Source organism: Cygnus atratus, chromosome 3, assembly GCF_013377495.2.
Source record: "Cygnus atratus isolate AKBS03 ecotype Queensland, Australia chromosome 3, CAtr_DNAZoo_HiC_assembly, whole genome shotgun sequence".
In the NCBI taxonomy this organism is placed as follows: Eukaryota; Metazoa; Chordata; class Aves; order Anseriformes; family Anatidae; genus Cygnus; species Cygnus atratus.
Genome location: NC_066364.1, coordinates 57,065,060 through 57,087,876, shown reverse-complemented (window position 1 = coordinate 57,087,876; position 22,817 = coordinate 57,065,060). Strand labels below are relative to the sequence as shown.

Below are 22,817 nucleotides of genomic sequence, written 5' to 3'. Positions count from 1 at the left end.
CCGCCATATGGATAAAGCCTTCGTCACAAATGAGATTATTTGTTATTATTATGCATCTCCAGCGATGTGCCTCAATGTAGTTCATGCAAATGCCATGGCACCACTGCAAAAGACCGAAATCTTTCACCAGCTCGCTCCGTGGTTGCTGGTGGATGGACCTGAGGCGTAGGCACGAAACTGCCAACACCTACCGTGATTTCATGCTGCAGCTACAGACAAAAACTGCAACTGCTCTTTGGAAATCTTTAATGCACTGCAAGGAGAGAAAGCACGAGGTTTGGCAGGCAGGATGGGCCTGATTCAGCAAAGTGCTTGCGTGTCACTGACATCGACTGGACTACTCAGGGTCTTAATTGCCTTGTTGAACCTGGGCCAGAGAGGGAAAAAAAGTGAAATGGTTAAGCTGTATGAGTCTTTGGCCTGGGAAATGTGGACCTTTTATCGATATGATGATTCTCCCTCATAATTCAGGGTGGTTTAGAAAAGCTTCAGAAGAAATGTGTGCCTTACTTTCTGGCCCTGATTTAGCAAATATTTTGGTGCCTGTGTAACGTTGTTCATGCAGATAGTGCCATTTGCTTGTGAGCAGAAAGACATGCATTAAGTGCCACAACGGGCTGTTCTGCAGGTTAGAGCTGTGTTTTAATATCTACGGTGTTTTAGCATTCCTACTAAGGTTATACAACTGCTAGAGACATCTGGACCTAACACTGAAATATTTTCTATCACAATCTGTGCACATGTGAAGATTCTCATGCCAGAATATCTATTTTAAACCCTCTTTAAAAGAAGGAACAATACATTCAGTAAGTTATATTTTTATTTTTTTTCTTTAAATAGTAAATAAACCCCATCAAATAAAAATTAACAACTCCAATATCAATGTTAAAATAATGGTTTTTGTTTTGTTTTTTCCTCACTGGTTAGTCAGAACCCATAAAGGATGGCTGCTTTTGTCCTAATTAATGGCCCATTTTCAGAGAAGGCTTTTAATTAACAGCTGACATTTAAGCAGCACTACAATGTGCTGTGCAATTATCACCTGGCCTACTTCTATGTGATTCAAAGGCTCTTGGAGAAAAAGGTACAATGCTTTTTTTTTTAAATATGAAATTTTATAGAACACAGTGGCAAGAGACAACTGAGAAAGAGGGAAGAAATAGAGCTGGATCTTCAGAGGGACTTAGGCTGAGCTTTTCCGGTACAATTAACCCGATGCAGTGACTAGCTGCCCCTCAGAGATGCTCACGCGGCTCTCAGCTTTGTTTTGGGGCACATATTTTCTAACCCATTCCCTCTCCTCAAATTGGCAATGCCCTGTCCACCACGGGAGCCAGGAATAAAAACATGACTGAGCCCATTTGATAGCTCAGTGCTGCTAAAACAGGACAGCCTTCTGCCTAAGGTTTCCTCCAACTTCTTTCCCCTATTTCTGTGTTCCTGAGGGTCACCTGGTAGCAAGCCAGTCTGGTTCAGTTCATTGGCCCTGGAAACAAACCAAACACTAGATGTTGTGCTAAAACAGTTTTCTGCCTGTTGGGTGAGCTCAGCTGGCTTGCAGTACTGTCACCAATATTCCAAGAAAGGAGGAGAAAGAAGCATGGGACCACCATCCTTCTGTGGGGGTGAGCTGCTAATTCAAGACGTACTGTAAATTAAGCAGTATTGGGAAATAAGCTCTTGTGTAGGAAGGTAAACCCCACACAAGCTTATTTTTGTATGGTATACGCTTCATGCCAGCAAATGAATGTCCAACAAATGACGGTGCTGGTAACAGCGAAAGGTGGGACCACATGGCAGGGGCTCGCTGGCCCTCTGGCAGCAGCCACACCAAGCCTGCTCTTCCAGTGCTGAGCCATAACGAGACAGAGGTCTTTGGAGAACAAGAACTTGCTTCATCATGCTTGTTCAAACTGCTCTATATTGCATGTAATAACTTACAGTAGGTATTAATGTTTAAATACATCAATATTTGCTGGGTCACCGAGAGACTGAGCAAACACCAAGCTGTGGCCATGCTGAACCTCTCTCCTTCTCTCTGGCGTAATGAATATTTAATTATGCTACAGCAAGTGAAATAGCTTTTGGCATGAAGGCCTGGGCTGGTCTCCCTCAGCTTCCCTCGAACACAGCAGAGACTGGTGATCAGAGAAACAAGCTCGTTTTCTGGGGCAGAAGAGGGCACTCAGCCCTGATGGGTGATGGTCCCCATGTCATTGTACAACAGGCAGGTGCTTCCTTGCAGATGCTTCCTCACCTCTTCTTCCAGCTGTGTCTTGGTGGAGCCAGGTCAGCTCTGCCCACAGGATGGAGACCCTTAAATGGCATGGGTAGACAACATTGAACCAACACACCATGGTGGGATGGGTATGGAGCTACCCAGAAAGAGCTGAGCCCTTTGTGGACATGTTCAGTGACAGAATCTTAGGTGGGAAGCAACCCTAGTCTTGAGTGCTGGTGGCTTTGGTTCATGAGAGGGACAGGCTGACATACAAGTGACTGATAAGGTTACAGTCCTGAAGTATGCACAGTGACTGCGCTGTCCCCAGCCAGCCCCAGCCCAACGAAATCAAACCAAATTTAACTTGGCACGTGGGGCTGTGTATAGAAAGCTGCAGCAGCTCAGGGGTATTTCAAGTATCTGCAGTGAGGACAGGAGAGACAACTGGGGTGCTAGTGTTGTTAGCCAGTCTGATATAAATTCTCTTCTCATGAAGTGAGGCTGTCAGGCACCAATGGGACTTGAGAGCCTCCAAAGTTAGACAGCTGCTTGAGGAGGAGAAACAGAGCATCATGATTTTGGATTTCAAACTTTAAATTTGAGAAAGATTTTAGAAATAGAATGCAGGTACTGAGTCATTTTTGTGGATCTACTCTCTGGAGTATATGTTGGACCATTGGCCTGTTATTTTTCCAAACAGAGTCGATGACATTTTCATCCTGAAAATTACAGTTAAGGGACTCGTTATGAATTGACCATGGGGTTGTGTGTCAGTTAGTATCTAATAATTCCTAAGATGTAAGCCCCGATCTGTCATTGGTTTGTTCAATGACTCTGAAAGGAGTTTGTAAAAATAGTACCATGGAGCTCTGTATGTATTGGAATTCAATATTTCAGTCTGGCAGCCTTGGATCTGAGAGCGAGGCTTTGTTCTTTTAGCCAGTACACAGTCATCAGCTGTAATGAAGTTGCTTTGGGGTCAGTGATAGGAAATGGGAACATACTCAGTAATTCAGGTGATGACCTGGCTCTCCTATGGTAGTACTGGCTTAGCATTACAAGGAGAAAGTGTTATTGAAATCAGTGGGATTATTTGCATGAATAAGAACAAGAAGCTATTTAAAGAATCGTGTGCCTCTCTCTCTCTCTCTCTCTCTCTCTCTCTCTCCCTCTCCCTCTCTCTCTCTCTCTCTCTCTTTCTTATTGTATATTAAAGCATGCAGGAACTAGTGTCACCGTCCTGCTGGTGGAATTTTCAACACATAAGTAATCAGAAGAGGGTACTATTAGTCTGTTTTCCTTGAGTCCTCTCTCCGTAGTCTAAATATAACTTTTTCCAATCATCATGTTATACATGGTACAACACAATGACAACAAGTGAGACAAACTATGAAACTTAAGGTCAGGTTTGTGCTACTTTCTCTGAGCGCTGCTAGGTGGCAATATGTTCCCTGGAAAACCACGAGCTTCCAACCACCACCACTCTCCTCTGCTTAGGACAGCTAGGACAATGCCTGGACATTGCTGCATCAGAAGAGGATAAGGCCTTGGAGCAGGACATGCTGAAAGCTGCTTCACTCATGCAGATTTCTGACTTGGGACTGAGGTTTTACAGAAATAAATACAGGACTGAATCCTGCTGGGAAAATCTCTCCTCTGCAAACGAGAGAAAAGTCTTTACACTGAAATAAGAGGCAAGCTCACCTCTTGTAATATTTCTGTGTATACTGGGAATGTCATAATAAGGAAAAATGAAACTGTCTGTTCTATGAAGATATTGCCATCTGAGACCAGAATATTTCATATTTTTACAGCATCTCTTAACAATAGAAAATTAGAAATATCTGTTCAGACTGCAAAGATTTTATTTTTCCAAATGTATGATTAATTGAAATCCTTTGCATGTTCAATCATAATATTTAATCAACTAGACCAACTTTATGCCATTTGTATTGACAGTTGCGTTGAAAAACAGTTTTAATAAAGGTGCAGAAGTATTTCCAAGCATATTTTTCATCCAGGCTACAAATACTTTACATATGTATATTAACAAAGACATAGCAATAAAGAGCAGCAGACATTTGCATATTGCTTTGAATACACAAAGCAGTTGTGTATTCAAAGTGATCTGCACTGAAACGCGCATTTATTTTCCTCAATCTGGTTCCTGGTGGGGCAGCACACATCCCCCCAGGAGGTGAAACCAACAGCCAGGGGAAGGACAGGGCAGGCAGGCCTGTATATGACAGTGCCATTTCATGCCAGCTCAAAGTTTACATCGAATCTTCAGGACGAATTACTTTCCATGCAGGGACAGCTTGCAGAACGCTGGTGCCAGTGAGCGGTACCTGATGCTGGGGAGGCAGCGGCCAGGAGCCCTCCTTTCTGTAGCTATTCACGCCTAGAACAACACATAAACCAGACACGGGTTTGCACGGAGGGTGGGCATTGCTCCTTATGATGGCAGCGCAGGGCCTGTGGCAATAAGCTGCATGGGTGTGGCAGGCAGGCCTAGCGTGGGCAGGGGCCGTGGCTGCAGGGGTTGGGACATCCAAATAAACTGATTTAAATTAAGCCTGGCTGCAGGCAGAGCTCTGGGGACAGAAGCACGTGTTGCGGTGCAAGGTGTCATCCTGGATGGATGGGGACAGGGACATTAACTTCTTGAATCATAGAATCATTAAGGTATGAAAAGACCTTCAAGATCACCTGGTCCAACCACCACCCTACCACCAATGTCACCCACTAAACCATGTCCCTACGCACCATGTCCAACCTTTCCTTGAACACCCCCAGGGACGGTGACTCCACCACCCGTCAACCCGTTCCAATGCCTGACCGCTCTTTCTGAGAAGAAATGTCTCCTAATTTCCAACCTGAACCTCCTCTGGTGCAACTTGAGGCCATCCCCTCTAGTCCTATCACTAGTTATCTTCAAGAAGAGGCCGACCCCGAGCTCCCCACATCCTCCTTTTGGGTAGTTGTAGAGAGCGATGAAGTCTCCCCTGAGCCTCCTCTTCTCCAGACTGAACAACCCCAGTTCCCTCAGCCGCTCCTCACAGGACTTGTGTTCCAGGCCCTTCATCAGCTTCATAGCCCTTCTCTGGACATGTTCCAGGGCCTCGATGTCCTTCGTGTAGTGAGGGGCCCAAAGCTGAACACAGCACTCCAGGTGCAGCCTCACCAGAGCTGAGTGCAGGGGGACGGTTACCTCCCTGCTCCCGCTGGCTACACTATTCCTGATACAGGCCAGGATGCCATTGGCCTCCTTGGCCACCTGGGCACACTGCCAGCTCATGTTCAGGCGAGCATCAGCCAGCACCCCCAGATCCCATTCCTCTGCAGAGCTTTCCAGCCAGTCTGCCCCAAGCCTGTAGCGCTGCGTGCGGCTGTTGTGCCGGCACTTAGCCGTGCTGAACCTCATCCGTCACACCGGTTTGGGCAGGAACTCAGGGTTTTGGGCTGAAAACCCGGCTTCCAGCTATGCACACTACTACTGGAGGAGACAAAAACGAACTGCCCTGGCAGCAGCGGCCCCCGGCAGCAGCGGCCCCCGGCAGCGCGGCGGCGGTTCCCGGCGGGGCCGCTTTCCCCGCAGCACCGCCCGGCCGGGGGAAGGGGAGCGGCGGGGCCGGGCCGGGCCGCGGGCAGGTCGGTGCCTGCCTCCCCCGGTGGACGGGGATGGGGCCGAGCGGGGCCGCGGCGGCGCCTTGGGGCGCAGGGGGGTGCCGGGGCCCGGGGCGGCGGCGGGCAGCACGGGGCCGGGTGCCCGTGTCGGCGTCGGGGTTGTCAGCGCGGCGCGGGGTGTCGCTGCCCGCAAATGGTGCTGGTGGGGCTGCGGGTCCCGCCATCTGCCCAGCGTCAGCCCGCAGACCTCGGGGCTTGCTCTGTGAGCGGCTGCCGCCCCCTTCGGCCCTCCGCGGCGCGGAGATCGGCTTCTGGTTTTAAAGGAAAAAGAAAATGTCGGTGCCAAAATCGCCCGCCTAGGTCAGGTGAAGAGCTGCAGCGCGCTCCCGCATGGCGGACGGCAGGAAGCCTCTGCTGGGGAAGGCGTTTCACCCCTCCGAGTCTGATGGCTGCTGTCTAAAATATGCGTGTGTCCTGCCACGGAGCTGCCTCGCTGTCCTGGTAGTGCCCCGTGTCACTACAGGGGGCTGGGGGGTGACACCGCTGCTGCGTGCCTCCTCCTGACCTCTGGCGCGGTTTTGCTGGCTGTGGTGGTGGTGATGAGGGCAGTACCAAGGAACCTGAGCTACGTGGAATTAGAGCGCTGCTTGGCTACAAAACTTCGTGTGATTTTCAAGGCCTATCGGGAAAGTGTCACAAGAGGTGACAGCCAGAATGAATTCACCGCTATGCTTTTTATGGGTCAGGATTTGGTGGCTGAAAGGCAAGCGATGAGCTGGTTGTGGTCATTTCCGATCCCGTGAGGTGGTGCATCTGTTCCTTGTAAAGGTGTCCAAAACACACCTAGCGGACAGTGAGCTTTATGTGAACTTAAAATGAGTTTTCTCTCACTGCTATACAAACAGACCTCTTTAGATCAATGCATGAGCAATGAGGTGTCTGTGTGCTTTTTGCAGAAGGTAACAGGTTCTTGCTCTCACCCTCTGCTGTGAAACTCAGTTCTTGTGCTCACCATGGGACCAGAACCAAATGTTATTCGGTACTGTCATGTGTATTTATGGAAGGACTTCTTTTGTCAGCCGTTTTGCATCCGTGAAGGCCGTTATATTTCACTGGATTTGAGTAACTTTCTGTGTGATTTGTTTACTAAATCTTAAAAATAATTGAAGCATGATTAAAAGGGAATATAATTGGTTAGGAACAGAGAGACAATTTCAGTCTAACGCTTAGTATGCAGGGACTGTTAAAAGTACAATACTAAGCAGAGAACAAATAATTTGGAAACCACACACCATCCCAAAAACTGATCTGTTCAGAAAGAATGAAAAACAATGAAAAAAAGAGAGGTAGAAGCTGAAAAGAGAAAAAGCATAAAAGCAAGTATAAAAGGAAAGAGATGCAAAGGGTAAACCATATTAAAACTAAAACCACCGACAAAGTTTTTTATAACTTGCAATGTTAAAAATCTTTTTCCAAAACTTATTTCATGGTGTGTGATTTGAAGCGTGATGTCTCACATCCTGTTCTCTCAGTTCTGGACAGGTAAACATCGTTTCTAACGCTGGCAAGTGGAAACTGGGAGGCCCAAACTGCTTGTTCTCGGAATGTATTATAATGGCTAAAAAAAGTCCTCTCTAATTCTAGGTACTTCTAAAGTCTGATTTTAGAGGAATTGCAAAGCTCTTTAAGGATCTTCACACTGAACTGCAGGGATTATTGATCCTGCCTAATTTGTCAATGATGTAGGTACAGCAACAACAACGTCCTAAAAATTTGAACAAGGTTCAGCAGGTTTGAGAGCAAGTTCTCAGGTACCTTGAGAAAGGTATGAGCCTTAGGCAGCTCCCGTTGAACTTGGTGGGAGTTCCTGCTTTGCCTAGAGATGCCATAGACGAGGTGTATTTTCCTTCGTGGGGCAGTAGAATTTCCCAAGCTTTGTTTCTGTATTTGTAAGTTATGTTTTGTTGGTAGGTTTTGTGCTTCTGATCCCTCGGCCTGCTTAAGATCTGCTCACTGCTTTCTTCCGGCTGAAGTAAAGCCAGCCGGAGAGGCGTCTGCCCGCAGCTTGCCTCGGCTGGTAGTTGTTGGAATGGGAAGAACCTGCAGGTAAGGTAAGTTTGCCTGGCCATGCATCACTGAAGGAAACAGGAGTGATGCATAAGCAGATGAGATAGGTAGATGGAGGGCTCTGTAACCTTCAGGTGAGGGGTGCTGACAAGCAGCTGGTATCAGCAGCCTGTTCAGCCAGTGCTGGGGTGATACCTCCTGCCTTCACCTTTCTTGTGTTGGAAGCCAGGGTTTGGGGACTCCTCTTCACTACGAGGCCCATGCCCTTGTCTTGGTTTCTCATCCAGGCTGGCCCTCTTTGCAGTTTCTGAATTCCACCCCCACCTCCAACACTAGAATTTCTTCTTTTTCTTTTCCTCCAACACTCACCAGCCTGCTGTCCCAGGTTTCAGTCAGTTATGTTAACGATTATCACTCACTTTCAACCTACCTTTTTTATACAGATGGACTATTTTCATGCTTTGGTTGTATTTCCCCTTCACTCTGATCTTTTGTCTGCTTTCACACCGTTGAGGCAGTTGTGCTGGTCCTCAGCATTGGCTCGCCACTTGCCTTCCATTCAGTAGTCACTCACTGAGGGAACCCAGTGCAGCACCCATCAGTCACCCTCGCTGTTCGCTAGCACAGATGGATGCCTTTGACAGTGACTGTTAACACGCACGCATGGTTAAGCTGTGAATCATCTCATGATCATCATCAGTTTACATCTTCTATCCCTTTCTCCACGCCCTGCCTTCACGCTTCTGTGCTTGTCACTGAAATTACAGCTGCTGGAGGTCCTTGTCAGGTCAAGTTCTCCTGTGCTTCTTGACCTGTCAGCTGCCTTTAACACATTTGGCAGTGTCGTGTATTTTTCTTTCCAATTGTTCTTCTGTTATGCGATTTGAATGTTTTCTTGTTGATATTTTTAAGGACTTTATAAATTTTATCATTTTTTTTTCCTGCTACACTTTATCTCAGGATACCTTTATCCAAAACCAGAAACTCAGCTGATGTCTCTTTGCAGGTGATGCACAGGTCTGTGTCTTCACTTCACACCTGTGACTTCCTGACCCAAAGGAAAGGGCATCCTTATTTCTCTGATATATCACAGCCAGTCATTGTAAGCTGCTTGGTGATAGCACATCCCTGCATCCTTTCTCCCCCTTTTCTTTTTCCCTGATTTGTGTCAGTAATTCAGACACTATGGTGGAGTTAGAGTTTTCCCTGCTTGCGTATTTTAACTTGCAGATTATTTCTGTGTAGCTGCTCTGTAGTGCAGCTTTTCTCGTTTGAGCATGCAGCTCGAATGCTCGCCTGGGTTCCCAGCATCCAGTTCTCTGGTTTGTCTTAGTTCTACCCATCCAGGAGGTTGCTCTGTGTATCCTTTAACCATTGCTCTGGCCAGCCACCTTTATGCTCTCTGGCAATTGCAGCTGGCAGTACTGACTAAGGTTGCTGTTTGATACAATGCGTTTTAAAAGAAAAATTAGGGTTGCAACAGAATAGTGGTTTTTTGGCAAGGACAGATATGCTCGGTTGAGAGTTGGGGTTTATTATTTTCCCAAGGAATCTGCCCACCAGAGAGGGAATATCAATGCTGATATTTTCTCTATTTTATTTTTTACATTAATTTGAGAACTGAATTCTAACTAGGCAGTTACCAAAGTGTTCAGAAGGCCTCTGATATATATACATACACAGAAAATGTAAAACTCTCTACATATACATGTGTATATGGCACCTTCACATCGTGTATCATTCCTTTGATACTGACTTCCAACATGTGTTTGTGTTAACCCATGATCTTCTAGCCCATGTGTAAGTGTATTAAAAAAGTCATTTGAGTACCATATGGAATTTAAACTGTTGCTTTATGTAAGAGGTACAAAACCTGCTTACTGATATAACTAAAGATTGTGGAATGTACAACTCTTGATATCCATGCTATCAGCTTATCTGTTCCTTGTTACCAGCGATACATTAAAGCTCTAGCAGTTTTCAAAATTTGAAAGATGCAAATTGTCCATATTGTTCATTATTCCTGTGCTGTCAGAAATCTGGTCATTATAAAAGCCATGCATAAATTGTGTGTGCTATCGACGTTAATGGATAGAGCATGTTAGACTAAGACTTGATTTCTGTGAATGTATTTAAATAGACAATTATTTTATGTTATTTTAGTACAATATCTCTTGGCTTGTCCTACAACACTGCGCTGGTTACTGCAACAGATTTCTCTTGCATTCCTTTCACTTGCAGTACAAAAACTCAGTCTCGGTCATGCTGTGGATTGCTCTATACTTACTGAAATTTTGAGTGTTGTTTGTCAGAGATCAGCAAAAATTCCTTCAGTCTGAGAGCACTGAAGCTTAAACCTCACGCTTTTCCTGAGTGGTTAGCTTTCTCTAACTGAGCTGTTAAAATAATCCTGTATTTATTAAAAAAGTAGTAGGTACTGACCGGCACTGTAAGAGATGGATTTTAAAAAGTAATTCAATGATAATACCTTGCATGAGTCATTAATCATGAGTCATGATCAGCAGGCAAAGATGTCCAATTTGTTTTCTAATCCAGCGCTTGCTGATGCTCTTTATTGCCATAGTGATAATATTAAAGAGCTGTTAATGCATATAACCACGCAGTTAAAAATGACAGACTCTTTTTTTGGTGCAATGAAATTTCCATATCTTAAAGCTGTTTTGCTCTGTACATTTTTTGACAAGTAACATCTAGGTAGTATAAAAATGATCAAACAAGTATAATTTGGCAAGGGAGTAGGTTAAGAACAGACTTTTTTTTTTTTTTTTCCTGTCAAGCCAATCATTGTGGTTTCCTAGAGAATTAAGTCTCACCTGTCTTCTTATGAGGATTGGGGAGGCTTTGTATTCATTAAAAATGGGAAACTAATTACTCTGTGTTGAATCAAGCATAGTGCAAGCTGCGTTTTGCAGCAAGAGCCTGCACCTATCCATGCTTTTAGCATTTGTTCTCTCTTGACCAAAAATTAGTAGCTGGGTGGGAGGTTTTATTGCATGAATGTCTGTTGGGGAGTAAAGTTTTAGGGAAACAGCTTGCTTTCAGTGCTTTGCGTGGATTGCCGTAAGTCAAAGTTGAATGAATTAAATAAATTTGTCACTTTACTCCCTTATGCTTATTTATTTATTTATTTATTTAGTGTTCTGGCACCTTGCTGTACTAGATGATATGAGAAAATGGAAGACTGTTTCTCTTCTGAGAGCCTGAATATCAAACGAAGAATTTGGCTAAGAAATTGCCTTTGGAAATATGTTTCCACTGTTAAAAAAATAAAAATAAATAAAAGCAATTTTAAAAGCTTTGAAGGATGATAGCTGAGATGTTGCAGATATTTGAATGTGCATAGATACAGAGCAGTAGGTTGATGTTAAAAATGAACTAATTGATCTTGTATTCAGTCAGATTTTAACTTTATTAAATTTTAATTACAAAAGATAAATAATATTTTGTAATGACTTCCTTGTTATGTCCTGGTGTACGTGGTTACTTTGTAGAGTGGAAATAGTGGAGGGATGAGCCATGGGTGTTCTGGTACATGGAAGTAGACTACCAATATTATGTAGCTCTGTAGAAAGCAAGGGCAATGCTCAATTTATAATACTGCTCTACACTTTTCCTCCTTTAGATAGGTTCTGCATAGGTTCTGGTGCTCTGTTTTCCGAAGGAGATCAATTCCAAGTGCAACAAGAGATACTGGGAAAACATACGGATGGCTTTCAGGGGCTAGGCAATCTAACTAGTTTTAAGATGGAACATGATAAATAGGTTAATGGAATTAGATGACAGGGAATGACCTGAAGGTGGGAAAGGTCTTTGGTTCCTAATTTTTGAGTTCTTCAATATTTCTCCCAGGAAGGTATTATTGTAATAGTTGCTTACAGAAAAACAGGAAGTCCTCTTCCTGAAACTAGAGGTTTCGGTAGGATTTCTTCTCCAACACAGATGTGGGTTTTTTGTGTGTGTTTTCTTTGTTTGTTTTGGAGGGGAAGAGGGTTGGAAGACTAATACAGAGTATGTTTGTCTAATGGAACATGCAAGTATTTTACTACATTTCTTGAGCCTTTTCCGTGTTCTGTACCCAAATACTTTGGGGTCATTTTTACAAGAAAAGGTTTTAAAAGATGGTAATTTCTGTCTTAACTGCTAAAATCACTGCATAAAACTCAAACTGTTAACTTTGTGGGAGTAGCTTCAAACTAAGAATTTTGTTAATACAGCCTGTAATGAGCAAATTTTTGTAGACTTCTGTGATGCCATCATCTTGATATTAGTTTCTGCTGTCCTGCTTATCTTTCTTTCAGAAAGAAAACTGAGCTGGATCTCAAAGCAAAATTTCCTTTTTCTTTTTTTTTTTTTCCCAGAAATGGCAGTTTCTCTATGGAAAAAAATATTTCAGACTACAAAGGAAAGGATACTACAGCAGAGAAGGGTATCACTGTATAATATTGCTCATGGCTATGAGGAAGAATTGATAAAGAAGAAACTGCAACAGTTTGCTGGTGGATCCATCAACCTTTCCAAAGAAGATAATGGCATTGGAATACTTACCTTGAACAACCCACAGCTAATGAATGCCTTCACAGGTATTAATTAGTTAATGGAGATGAGATGCTGGGTTTTGTTTGTTTGTTTTTGATCCCCCCACCCCCCTTCAGTTAGCTCTTCTAGGGTTTTGCATAAACAAAGTGAAAAGCTGTGCCTTACCATTCCTTAGCTAAAAGAAGAAAGGTTTGATTTTTAACCACAGGTGTAGTAAATGTCCTCTCTTCTTCATGGTACTTTTGCCCTAAACATCATAAATGCAAGAAGAGAGAGTCATTTAAGAATGACTTAAAGAATGTCTCACAGAACGTACCTCTCCTCTTTTTTTATTATTATTTTTTATTTATTTTTCAGTGAAGACTATTCTGCTACTGTGTTTTTGCTTATTTCTCCTTTTATTTTGCCTCTACTGCTCTGGAAATATATGGTATTTTTATGGGGATAGGAAGATATAAGCTTTGTTTTGTAGATGGTGTTGAAAGGGCCAGTTTATTATGTTGTTCTTTACCTAAAATCTTCCCTCTAACTTGAGCTTCTGCAATTTGGTATTTCCTAGTTTCCCAGACTGGCTTCCATTTCTTCTTCATTTGTCTTGTACCTTAAATACAGATGTTTATGAAAGATCTGATGAGTTGGGTATTCTCAGGTGTTGCAGATGAGGAATCTTCTTAATTATATGCTTTTATACTGGACAATACTTATCAAAACCAGATGCTATATTTTATTAGTCTTGTACAATGAGAAGCTGTTGACCTCCAAGATAGGTGTATTTGCTCTTTCTCTTTAACTGTCTAGGAACATTCCAATTTATTCAATTCTCTTCAGACATAAGTGGCACAAGTTCAGGGTCTGCATGTGCCTGAACTTGAGCCGTTTGTAAGCCTGTAAGAATGCCTTTATCTCTTAATATTTTGAAATGGATACATTTGTCATCTTGTTGATTACTTTTTTGCTGTTCTCTTTTCCTGCCCAGTCCTCACTGTTCCTTTGCTGTCAGCAAATCAGTTTGCAACACACTAGCAAAGCACAGAGCTGTTTACATGGAGAATGTCCGCGAATGATTGTTAGCTGAAAGGAAGAAAACCTAACAAAACCACAGAACTTGTGGTAATTCACCCAGATGTCTCTGCAGTTGCTCTTTTGTTTCTTCTTAAGAGCTCATGTGTAAAATCGTTGCCTAACTTGAGAAGTTGTAGTTAAAAGACATTAGCATGGAGATTGTCTTTCTGAATACTTCCCTGTCAGCATACAAGTTATTACACAATCATAATTACACTGTTGTTTGCTCTTTTTCTACAGGTTGGTTTTGTTTTTTTTTTGACTTAAAATAGAGCTGTTCAAACTACAGTTTGTGGGCTGGGTGTTCGTAGCTTTTTTGTTGTTTTATTTGGTAGAGTCATGAGAAGTGAGCAATAATAGCAGAAAGAGGAAGGACAGATGAAACCCAGCCTGCTATGGGAATCAGATGTAATGTAAGTCAAGTTGCTGAAACTAAACCTAGAGCAGAGCAGGCTGAGGGGAGGCCTCATGGCGGCCTGCAGCTCCTTCACGAGGGGAGCGGAGGGGCAGGCGCTGAGCTCTGCTCTCTGGGGACAGCGACAGGACCCGAGGGAACAGCATGGAGCTGGGACAGGGGAGGGTCAGGCTGGGGATTAGGGAAAGGTTCGGCACCCAGAGGGTGGTTGGGCTCCCAGGCTCCCCAAGGAAGTGGTCACGGCCCCAGGCCTGCCAGAGTTCAAGCAGCATTTGGACAATGACACATGGTCTGATTTTTGGGTGGTCCTGTGTGGAGCCAGGAGTTGGACTCAATGATCCCTGTGGGTCCCTTCCAACTGAGGATATTCTGTGATTTTATGATTCTAAACTTTGAACTTACAACTGTGTTCCTTGTTTTCTGGGTGCTTGAAGGGAGGGTCTTAGAACTGATTTCCAGAAGTGCTGAGCAGTCACAACTGCTGTTTAGGCCACTGGTAGCTGTGCTTTGACTATACTGAGTGCTATATAACGTTAATGTACTGAAATCATATCAGACCTCTCAAACTGGACACTCAAAATTAGCAGGTATTTTCTCTCTGGCTTAGTTGGTGGTCTGTAACATTATATGACTGCTGTGAAAATGAATGATTAGTGAATGTGAATGACTTAAATGTTCTGGTAGCAAACAGAAGCTACAACAAACTAAGAGGAAATTAATAGTTGTGTCTTTGTTGCAGACCCTGATTAGCATACAGCAAATGATCCATGGGACCAGACAGTTCTGTTTTATAGTAGTGTGTAGAGCCCTCTAGAGAGCAGTACTCCATTTTGCTAGGTAATAGCCACAGAAATTTGTTCTGGAAAATCTTACAGTGGCAGTTTAGGAGATAACTGCTTCTTTCAACTGTGCACCTCTGCTAGAGATTTTTTTGTTGTTGCAGCAAGGAGAGTAGAAGCAGAGTCATGCTGGCCCCTTGGCCAAAACAAGTGATGGTATGGTATGTTAATTTATACACTGCTCTTCACTTCAATTTAACATCATTGTCTGTAAACCATAGGTGCTGAGGAACTAGCAAGCACTTGATCATTTTCCATTTGCTGTGTATTGAGTAATACCCTTCAGGGGAAGTGTGGAAAGGAATAGGATGTACGACCCTTAAATTGCTCCAGCAAGACCTGGTTAACTTCGTTTGCCAGAGCCTGTAAAATACCCTGCCTCAAAGAAATTCTGTTAATGTTGTGTCTCAGAGCTTCTTGAGAGTGGCAGATATGAATTTATATATACCTATATGCTTCCTTTAGAAAGCTGCGAAACATCATTAAACTGCTGAGAGAAATTCTATTTGCCAGGCACTTACTTTACACGGCAGCTTTTTATCTCAGAGGAATTATGTTTGTTCAAAGCTTGAGCAACTCATGGAACTGAAAGCAGAACAAAATTGTTGGCAAATTGCTAATGGGCAATGTGGAAGTTGTTATGCCTTTTTTCTCTTCTTAATTGGAATCTGATAGCCACCTGTTTGAAATGGTCTCTTTGGAAACAAATGCTAATAATGTCAGTTTAAGCCTGGTGGAACCAATTTCAGCAACCCAACCTCTTGCTGAACTAAAGTTGAACTTTATTTAAAAGAGAAGGAAGCCAGACTGCAAGAACTAGAAGGTAATGATGATAAACTTATTTTCTAGAATTATAATATAGAATCTAGAATAATTTATTGTTATTTCTAAATAATAAGTTATTTATTTTTAGATAACAGTTAAGGTGCAAACAGATGAGTTATTGCAAGTACATTCAGTGCTGTGAGGAGCATGAACTTACTGGTATCATATGCTGAAGGACCAAGACTGGCAGAACGAGGATTTACTTTACTATTGTGTCCTCATCATTGTATCAGACATCCTGGGATGTGTCTGTTGGTGAAATAATAATTAGGTGGTGTTAGTGTACACGGTAATGGAGGGAATCCTCTGTCAGGGACAGGGGACAGGTGCTCACCTCCTTCTCTTGTCCCACCTGCTATTGCATGCAGCTGGCTCATACAGTTCCTTTTTATAAGCTCAGTTTTTTGGTTACCTAGATTTTTGGTTCATAATACTCTATGGAAGGACTCTTCAGTACCTCACTGCTTTTGTTATTAACAGCACCACGAACAATGGTTGTGCTATGTCTTGGCTCTGGCAAAGCTTTGATGCCAGTCCAAATACCTTTCTTGTAAGAAAACTTGAGAAATACACAAAAAGCAAAATCCATGGTGTTGAAGCACACCTATTTAAAGAACAGTGTTTGCAGGAAAGACATTGAATATGCTGTCAGGCTGGGAAAGCATTTCAAGTGAAGATTCGTGGAAGCCTCTGCTAGCCTAGTTCTGCTCAGTGTTTTCATTTGTATCTTGGGTGATGAATAGAAAGTGAACTGCTGAAATTATCAGATGACCCCGGATTGGAAGAACTTGCAAGAAGGTTATTTGGAGCAGGGGAATGGAATTCAAAGTAATCTTGCTTAAGTGGTACAAAGAGCTCAAGATCAAAAAGGTGAAATTCAGTGAAAACAGATGTAATGTGCAACACACAAAAAGCCTGAGCAAATTATAAAAGCAAATGGAAAGGAACTGGTAAAAGCGCAGTTCTGGTATATAGTATGTCATAAAAACCCAGAATCGTTCTGGTATATAATATTTAATGGCCACTTTTTGCTTTCCTCAGGAACATGGTCTCAGCTATTTCAGTGGCTGAGACCAAGACCAAGGTGGAGGTCCTTTACAAAGCATTCGTTCCTGACCTGGTGCTGGGATGCATACTTCATAAGGAATAGCAAGGAAAACAAGTAGAAAGACAAAAATCTCAGGATGTTAGGATGGCTGCTAACGGGCAATTTTAGGACAGGAAATGTTCAGTGTGTACAGGTGTAGGGTCAAAAAAATAAGAGACGTGGAAAAAAATGAAAGATTCCTTGAGATACTAATCTAAAGCACATTTACATCTGAAAAAGGTACGTCTGTTCTCATACATCCTTGTCTAAGGAGGGTAGAGCTGAGAGCATCATCAGCCTGTAGGTATGCTGCATTTTAAAATAACTTTCTATAAATGTTTTTCTCTTAAGAACATATGAGAGTCCTTCACAGAGGAAGAGCTTTAAGTTAATTTGGGTATGCTCAGTTGGTGTGGAAGATAGGATAAGGAATAATGGCTTTAAGCTAAAGGAGGGTAGATTTAGATGAGATATAAGGACGAAATTCTTTACTCAGAGGGTGGTGAGGCACTGGCACAGGTTGCCCAGAGAAGCTTCAAGAAGTGTTTTGACAAGCTCTCAGATACATGGTCTGATTTTTTTTTAATATATATATTTTTTTTTTGGGGGGGGGGGGGCCCTCTGGGGACCCAGGAGTTGGATTTGATGATCCTTGTGAGTCCCTTCCAATTTGGATATTCTATAATGTGAAGTAGATTAAAAACAAAGATCTGTAAATGGATGAGAATTTTTTTTCTTGCTGAGGAATGAATACTTTTGGATGTCAGGTATTAATTCACACCTCAGTGTTATGCAATAAAAGATGAAAAGAATCACGGGCATGGGCTGTTGCAATAATTGTTCAAATTCCATATATAGTTGATGAAGAAAGGTAGGTGTGGTCAAAGGTCTCTGGAAGTAAAGCCTGCCAATGCAAGTTCAGACAGTTGCTTTGGGCAGTACATAAAATGACTTTTCACTGAACAAACTAGATTCTACTCTCAGCAACTCATGATGAAATGTCTGAAGTGTCCAAGCCTCTCAATTCCACATTTAAAATGTGAGCTTTACATAGCTGTCTCACAGCACTGATAATTTTCTTCCTTTCATCCTTTTTTCCAGTTTCTTTAGAGCAGAAATAAAGTAACCCAAAAAAGTCTGTTGTGTAACTCTGGGGATTAGCACAGTTATAATTGTCTATAGTATGAGAAAGCTCCTAAGTGAACATATGAGAATATATGAAGTAAAAAGATGGTACTATTTAATCCATGTGTTTGAAGTCTAGGATGTACTTTGTAAAGACAGCTTTTCTAGACAGTTACCAGGGAGGGAATCAGAGGTGTTTCAGAGAAATTTCCTTTTTTATTGTTCTTTTAAAAAAAGTTATTTTGCTTCCATTTTTGAATCTGTTTTCTTTTGGATGGACACTTCTAAATGTCGTTGGCCTTCAACACTGTTTACTCTGCTGCCTTTTTTTTTTTTGTATATATTTTCATTTGAATATGCAGAGTGAAATGGCAGTGACATGAAAGTGACTCGATGGACTGATCTGGATAGACACAAGAAGTTTGTGTGTCCTGAATGTATGCAATTACAAACAAGAATAACTCAGGTAGAATTTATGCTTGCACTACTTACACTTTTTTGTTTTGTTTTGGTAAGTGTAATGCAAGTTGCAGAATACTCATCAGAATTTCAGGCAGTACATTTTTGGATTAAAAACATATGTCATGCTGGGGGGGGATTTAAGGTGATGCTTTCCCTTGTGTTTTTAAGCCTATCACATCTTAATGATGACTTGATTTTGGTAGTGAAGAATGTAGTGTAAAATACGCTGATCATAGCCATTTTGTTCTAAGTGTTGCTTCTCATCTCTTGTAACAGGCACTATGATGCTAGAACTCCAGGAGAAGGTAGCTGAACTGGAAAACTGGAAGGATGGCAAAGGCCTTATCATCTGTGGTGCAGGAAATACTTTTTGTTCAGGATCTGATTTGAATGCTGTCAAAGCAATATCCAACTGCCAGGCAAGTAGTGATACGAAGTTTTGGGAGAAAAAAGAGCTTTCTGATATTCAGAGATCCCTATCAGACAGAGGTGTTTCACTGTGTTTATGCTGCAATTTTACATGCAAAGCACAGGATGGAGCTTTTAATGGTTGGAAAAATGCTGGAGGCCACTTTAAGCCATGGCTTAAGTGTTACTGTAATTGATTCATAACTCTGAATTCCTACATGACTTATTATTTTTAGCCTTTTCTTTTAAAAATCTCATTTCAGTTTCTCAGAACAGTATATGGTGAATTTACACATAAAATAACCTCTGCTTCATTAGTTTGACCTTTAAAAGCAAAGACAAGTAATCATTTCTTATATATTCTCAAGTCAAAAACAAACTTAAGCAGCGTGGCTGCTGTTACAAGAAGGTTTCAATTTTGTCAACACTGTGTCTGGACCTGAATAAAATGGAAGAACAAATGCAACGCTTGTTCAGTTGAGCTTTGGCAATGATCTCGTAGTCCAGTTAGAGGAGTTATCTGTAATTTGGGGGTTGAAGAGCTTTTAGTAATGACAGAAATCACTTTTATTTTATTCAACCAATTGGCTGGATGAACGTGGTATTTGTCATAATCTGCGATATGGTCTGCCTTTCCTTCTGGTGCAGGAAAAGCAAAATAACGGCCAAGAATGTTGAAGGATTTTTGTACCCCCGAGTGGCTCCTCCTTCTTTTCTTCCTCTTTCTCCTCTTCCTCTCATGTTCATCTGTTCCTAATCCTGAAACAAACCCAGATCCCCTGCCTGTTCTTTTTTGGTGAGTGCTAAAGTTAGGGTGACCAAATCATAGCAGGCAAATTAATAGTGGTATTGTTAAAGAAAAATGTTTTCTTTCTGTCCTTGTAACCTGGTTCCCAAGAACGATAACCTAATTCTGGAGTGAAACTTGAAAAGCTGGCTATCTGAAGAGCAGAAGAGGTTCTTGAAAGGACAACTAAGAGGAAGGAGGCACGAAGGAGGTTTTTGCTTCCCTTGTTCTCTGTCTAGAAACCCTACAACAGAGGTTCCGAAGCAGTAAGCAGCAGAGGACTTCTGAGCAGATGGAAATGGTTTGTGAAGGCGGACTGAATCCTGGCCTGCCTCAGAAATAGTGTGGCCAGCGGGGGTAGGGAAGCGGTTGTCCCATTGTATGTGGCACTGATAAGACCATACCTAAAATGCTGTGTTCAGTTCTGAGCCCCTCAACACAAGAGGATATTGAGTTGCTTGAGTGTGCTCAGAGAAGAACAATGAAGCTGGCGAAGGGACTAGAAAACAAGACCTACAAGGAGTGGCTGAGGGAATTGCAGTTGTTTAGTCTGGAGAAGAGAGAGCTTGAGGGAAACCTCATCGCTCTCTAGAGTTACCTGAAAGGAGGTTGCATTGAGGGTGGTGTTAGTCTCTTTTCTCAGGTGACAAGTGATAGGACACGAGGAAAAGGTCTCAAGTTGCACCAGGGGAGGTTTAGGTTGGGCATTAAGAAGAATTTCTTGACAGACAGGGTGATTAGGCATTGGAACAAGTTGCCCAGGGGAGTGATGGAGTTCCCAGTCCGTGGAGGTATTTAAGAGAGGAGTGGACATGGAACCAAGGAACGTGGTTTAGTGATGGGACTCAGTATGTCTGGGTGATGGTTGAACTCGGTGATCTTGAAGGTCTTTTCAAACCTAGATGATTCTGTGATTCTATTTTTTCTATGACTGTAAGTTCTTGCAACAAAAAGAGCCAGGGGTACAGCTTCTTCTTCTACTTTATGAAGGTGACTTTCTTTCTCCTTGTATCTCCCAGCTGCACCCCAAGCTATTAATCCTTTCTTGTCTTTGTATGTAGTGCATACTGTATTTCACCTGCCTTTCTTCTCTAGTTTGCTTCTGACTCTGAGGACCATATTAGAGCTGAAAATGTGATTATTCCACTAAACTCCAGTGAATCTCTCTCTTATTCAGATAAAAAATACTCTGACTAGTAGCCTTATTTTTCTTATCAGGAAGACTTGAAGGGTATGTTGTCCAGGACTCAAGTAACTCGATGTCTTTTGCTCTCCATCTTTTGTATAAGCCCCCTTTAAGTACTGAAACGCTGCAATAAGGTCACCCCAGAGCCTTCTCTTCTTTAGGCTGAACAGCCCCAGCTCTCTTAGCCTAGGAGAGGTGCTCCAGCCCTCTGATCAACTTTGTAGCCCTCTGGACCCATTCTGACAGATCAACATCCTTCTTGTGCTGGGGGACCCAGACCTGCACTCCAAGTAGGCCCTCACAAGGGCATAGCAGAGAGGGATAATCGCCTCCCTCAGCCTGCTGGCCACTCCTCATGCCACTGTCATGGCATCTTCTGTCTGCCAGAAATCTGTCCCTGAATACCATAATTCTGGTTGGCTACGGGCAGAGTAGGTCTTGGGAGTACGTGAATAAATTAACAATAAATTGGCTGAAATTGGCATATTCTTGTTGCAAGCTCCTATTCCAAGAGGTGCTGAAGATTTACTGCGTGTTTTCTTTCACAGAGGTATGAGTCAGAAACTTTTAATTAAGGCAGATTCTTTAACATGAAAACCCCTGTAAAACTGATCATTAGAAATCAGTAAATACCAATACAGATATGTTTTTTCCTCTTTTTCTTCCTGCCATTTTTGGAAGACAAGCTGGAATTGTTACCTACTTTATTATTATTATTTTATTTTCACTATACCCGAGCATTATTTTTCTTAATTTGGATTAAATGTCACGTGTGCAGTTCATTTAACGTACGTATACAACCATCATCATACGGTATCATTTGGCTTAGTCATGTGTGTCTGTTCCTAGTCAACACTAGATGCCTGGAGAAGAATGTAAGAAGAGGGAAGGCAGAGAGATAATGATTTTAATTCAGTATATTTTCTTAGTCTCCAGCAATTTATGACCTGAGACTAGGCTAAAGGTGTTACCTTGTATTTAGTAACCTTTTGCAGATTTTTCTGTTGTGAGATTATGTAGTTGTTCTTGAATTTGTGTAGTCCTTTAAAGGTTGCAGTAATCTTCTGCAAAGTGTTCTGTTGTGTATGTTGTAGGAAGAGGTATTTGTTCTGAACCTGGCAGCAACTGATTTTATTTAAAGACTTTGTTCTTGTACTGGAAGAGAAAGGAACAATTATTCCCTAGTTGCTGCTGTTTGCAAGCTGATGTTACTTCTCTCCTCCTTTTTGTTTTACAATCTTTTTTTCTTTTTTTTTGTCTGAAATGCTTTTGATCCAAATGATTAAAATAAAAAGCTGGTAAATTTTAACTTGTATAAAGTTGTGGGGATTTAGAATGGTATGGAGTTTGCAGCCATCCGTGGTCCTATACAAATGTTTAAAGCTCATCTTTATGGGTGTTTATCTGGGAGGAATGAGAACAGGAGATTCAGAGGAAAGGATGTAAAATTTCACATCATAGCAAGTTGGTATTGAAATTATTTTTATAGTGGCTTAATTATAACTGCAATTCTAATAAATGATTGAGGGTGTTTGTCTTTTAACTCAATCTATACTAGGTTTTCTATATGTGCTTAGTGGGGTTGGACTGGAATATGGACAAGGTTAACCAATTAACATTTTTGAATTTTCCATTCTTTATAGGATGGGATGAATATGTGCATGTTTATGCAAAACACCTTAACCAGACTCATGAGGTAATATATTTTCTTTACCCTTCTTTATGAAGTAATTACAATGATTGAAATATGTTTTGGCTAACTCTTTAATCGGATGTTTTAAATATTAAATTTTGAATCCCAGACCTTGTATTTGCATATGTTAATGATGTAAGTATTTGTGGATTTTAAATTAGGCCTTGACATTTTGCAACTATTATTAGACTTTCCAGAGATTGGTACAGAAAAATACCTATAGGTTTCTATGTGGAGAGATGGGAGATAACTATAGTTAAGAAAGCATAGGCCTTTAATGTTTCTGAAGCTGGCTTCTGTAACTCAGTAGAAATTGCTTGCTCTTAACAAACAAGCAGGGCTAGCTTATGCAGCCCACACAGGTAACATTTATTTAATATATTTATTTAATCTTCCCACTTCATAAGAGGAATGTATTCAGTTCTACCATCTGGTACTCCTGATTTTTTTTTCCTT

The 22,817-nt window shown here is 41.9% G+C and overlaps 1 protein-coding gene across 6 annotated transcripts in view; it reads left to right on the top strand.

Annotated features, from left to right (window-relative positions):
• Positions 1–5,787: 5,787 nt before the first annotated feature.
• Positions 5,788–22,817, top strand: part of ECHDC1 (ethylmalonyl-CoA decarboxylase 1) — a 42,333-nt gene continuing 25,303 nt past the window's right edge. For 2 of the 6 annotated variants that reach the window (XR_007707997.1, XM_035538595.2), the window contains exons 1-5: positions 5,788–5,872; positions 7,820–7,959; positions 12,295–12,516; positions 18,564–18,706; positions 22,312–22,364. Coding sequence is in view for 2 of the 6 variants with exons in the window: in XM_035538595.2 (XP_035394488.1) it covers positions 12,297–12,516; positions 18,564–18,706; positions 22,312–22,364 (416 nt within the window). In the remaining 4 variants the exon portion in view is untranslated. Of the gene's footprint in view, positions 5,873–7,819; positions 7,960–12,294; positions 12,517–18,563; positions 18,707–22,311; positions 22,365–22,817 lie in introns of those variants that run through there. The other 4 variants (XR_007707994.1, XM_035538596.2, XR_007707995.1 and 1 more) reach the window with 3 other exon arrangements.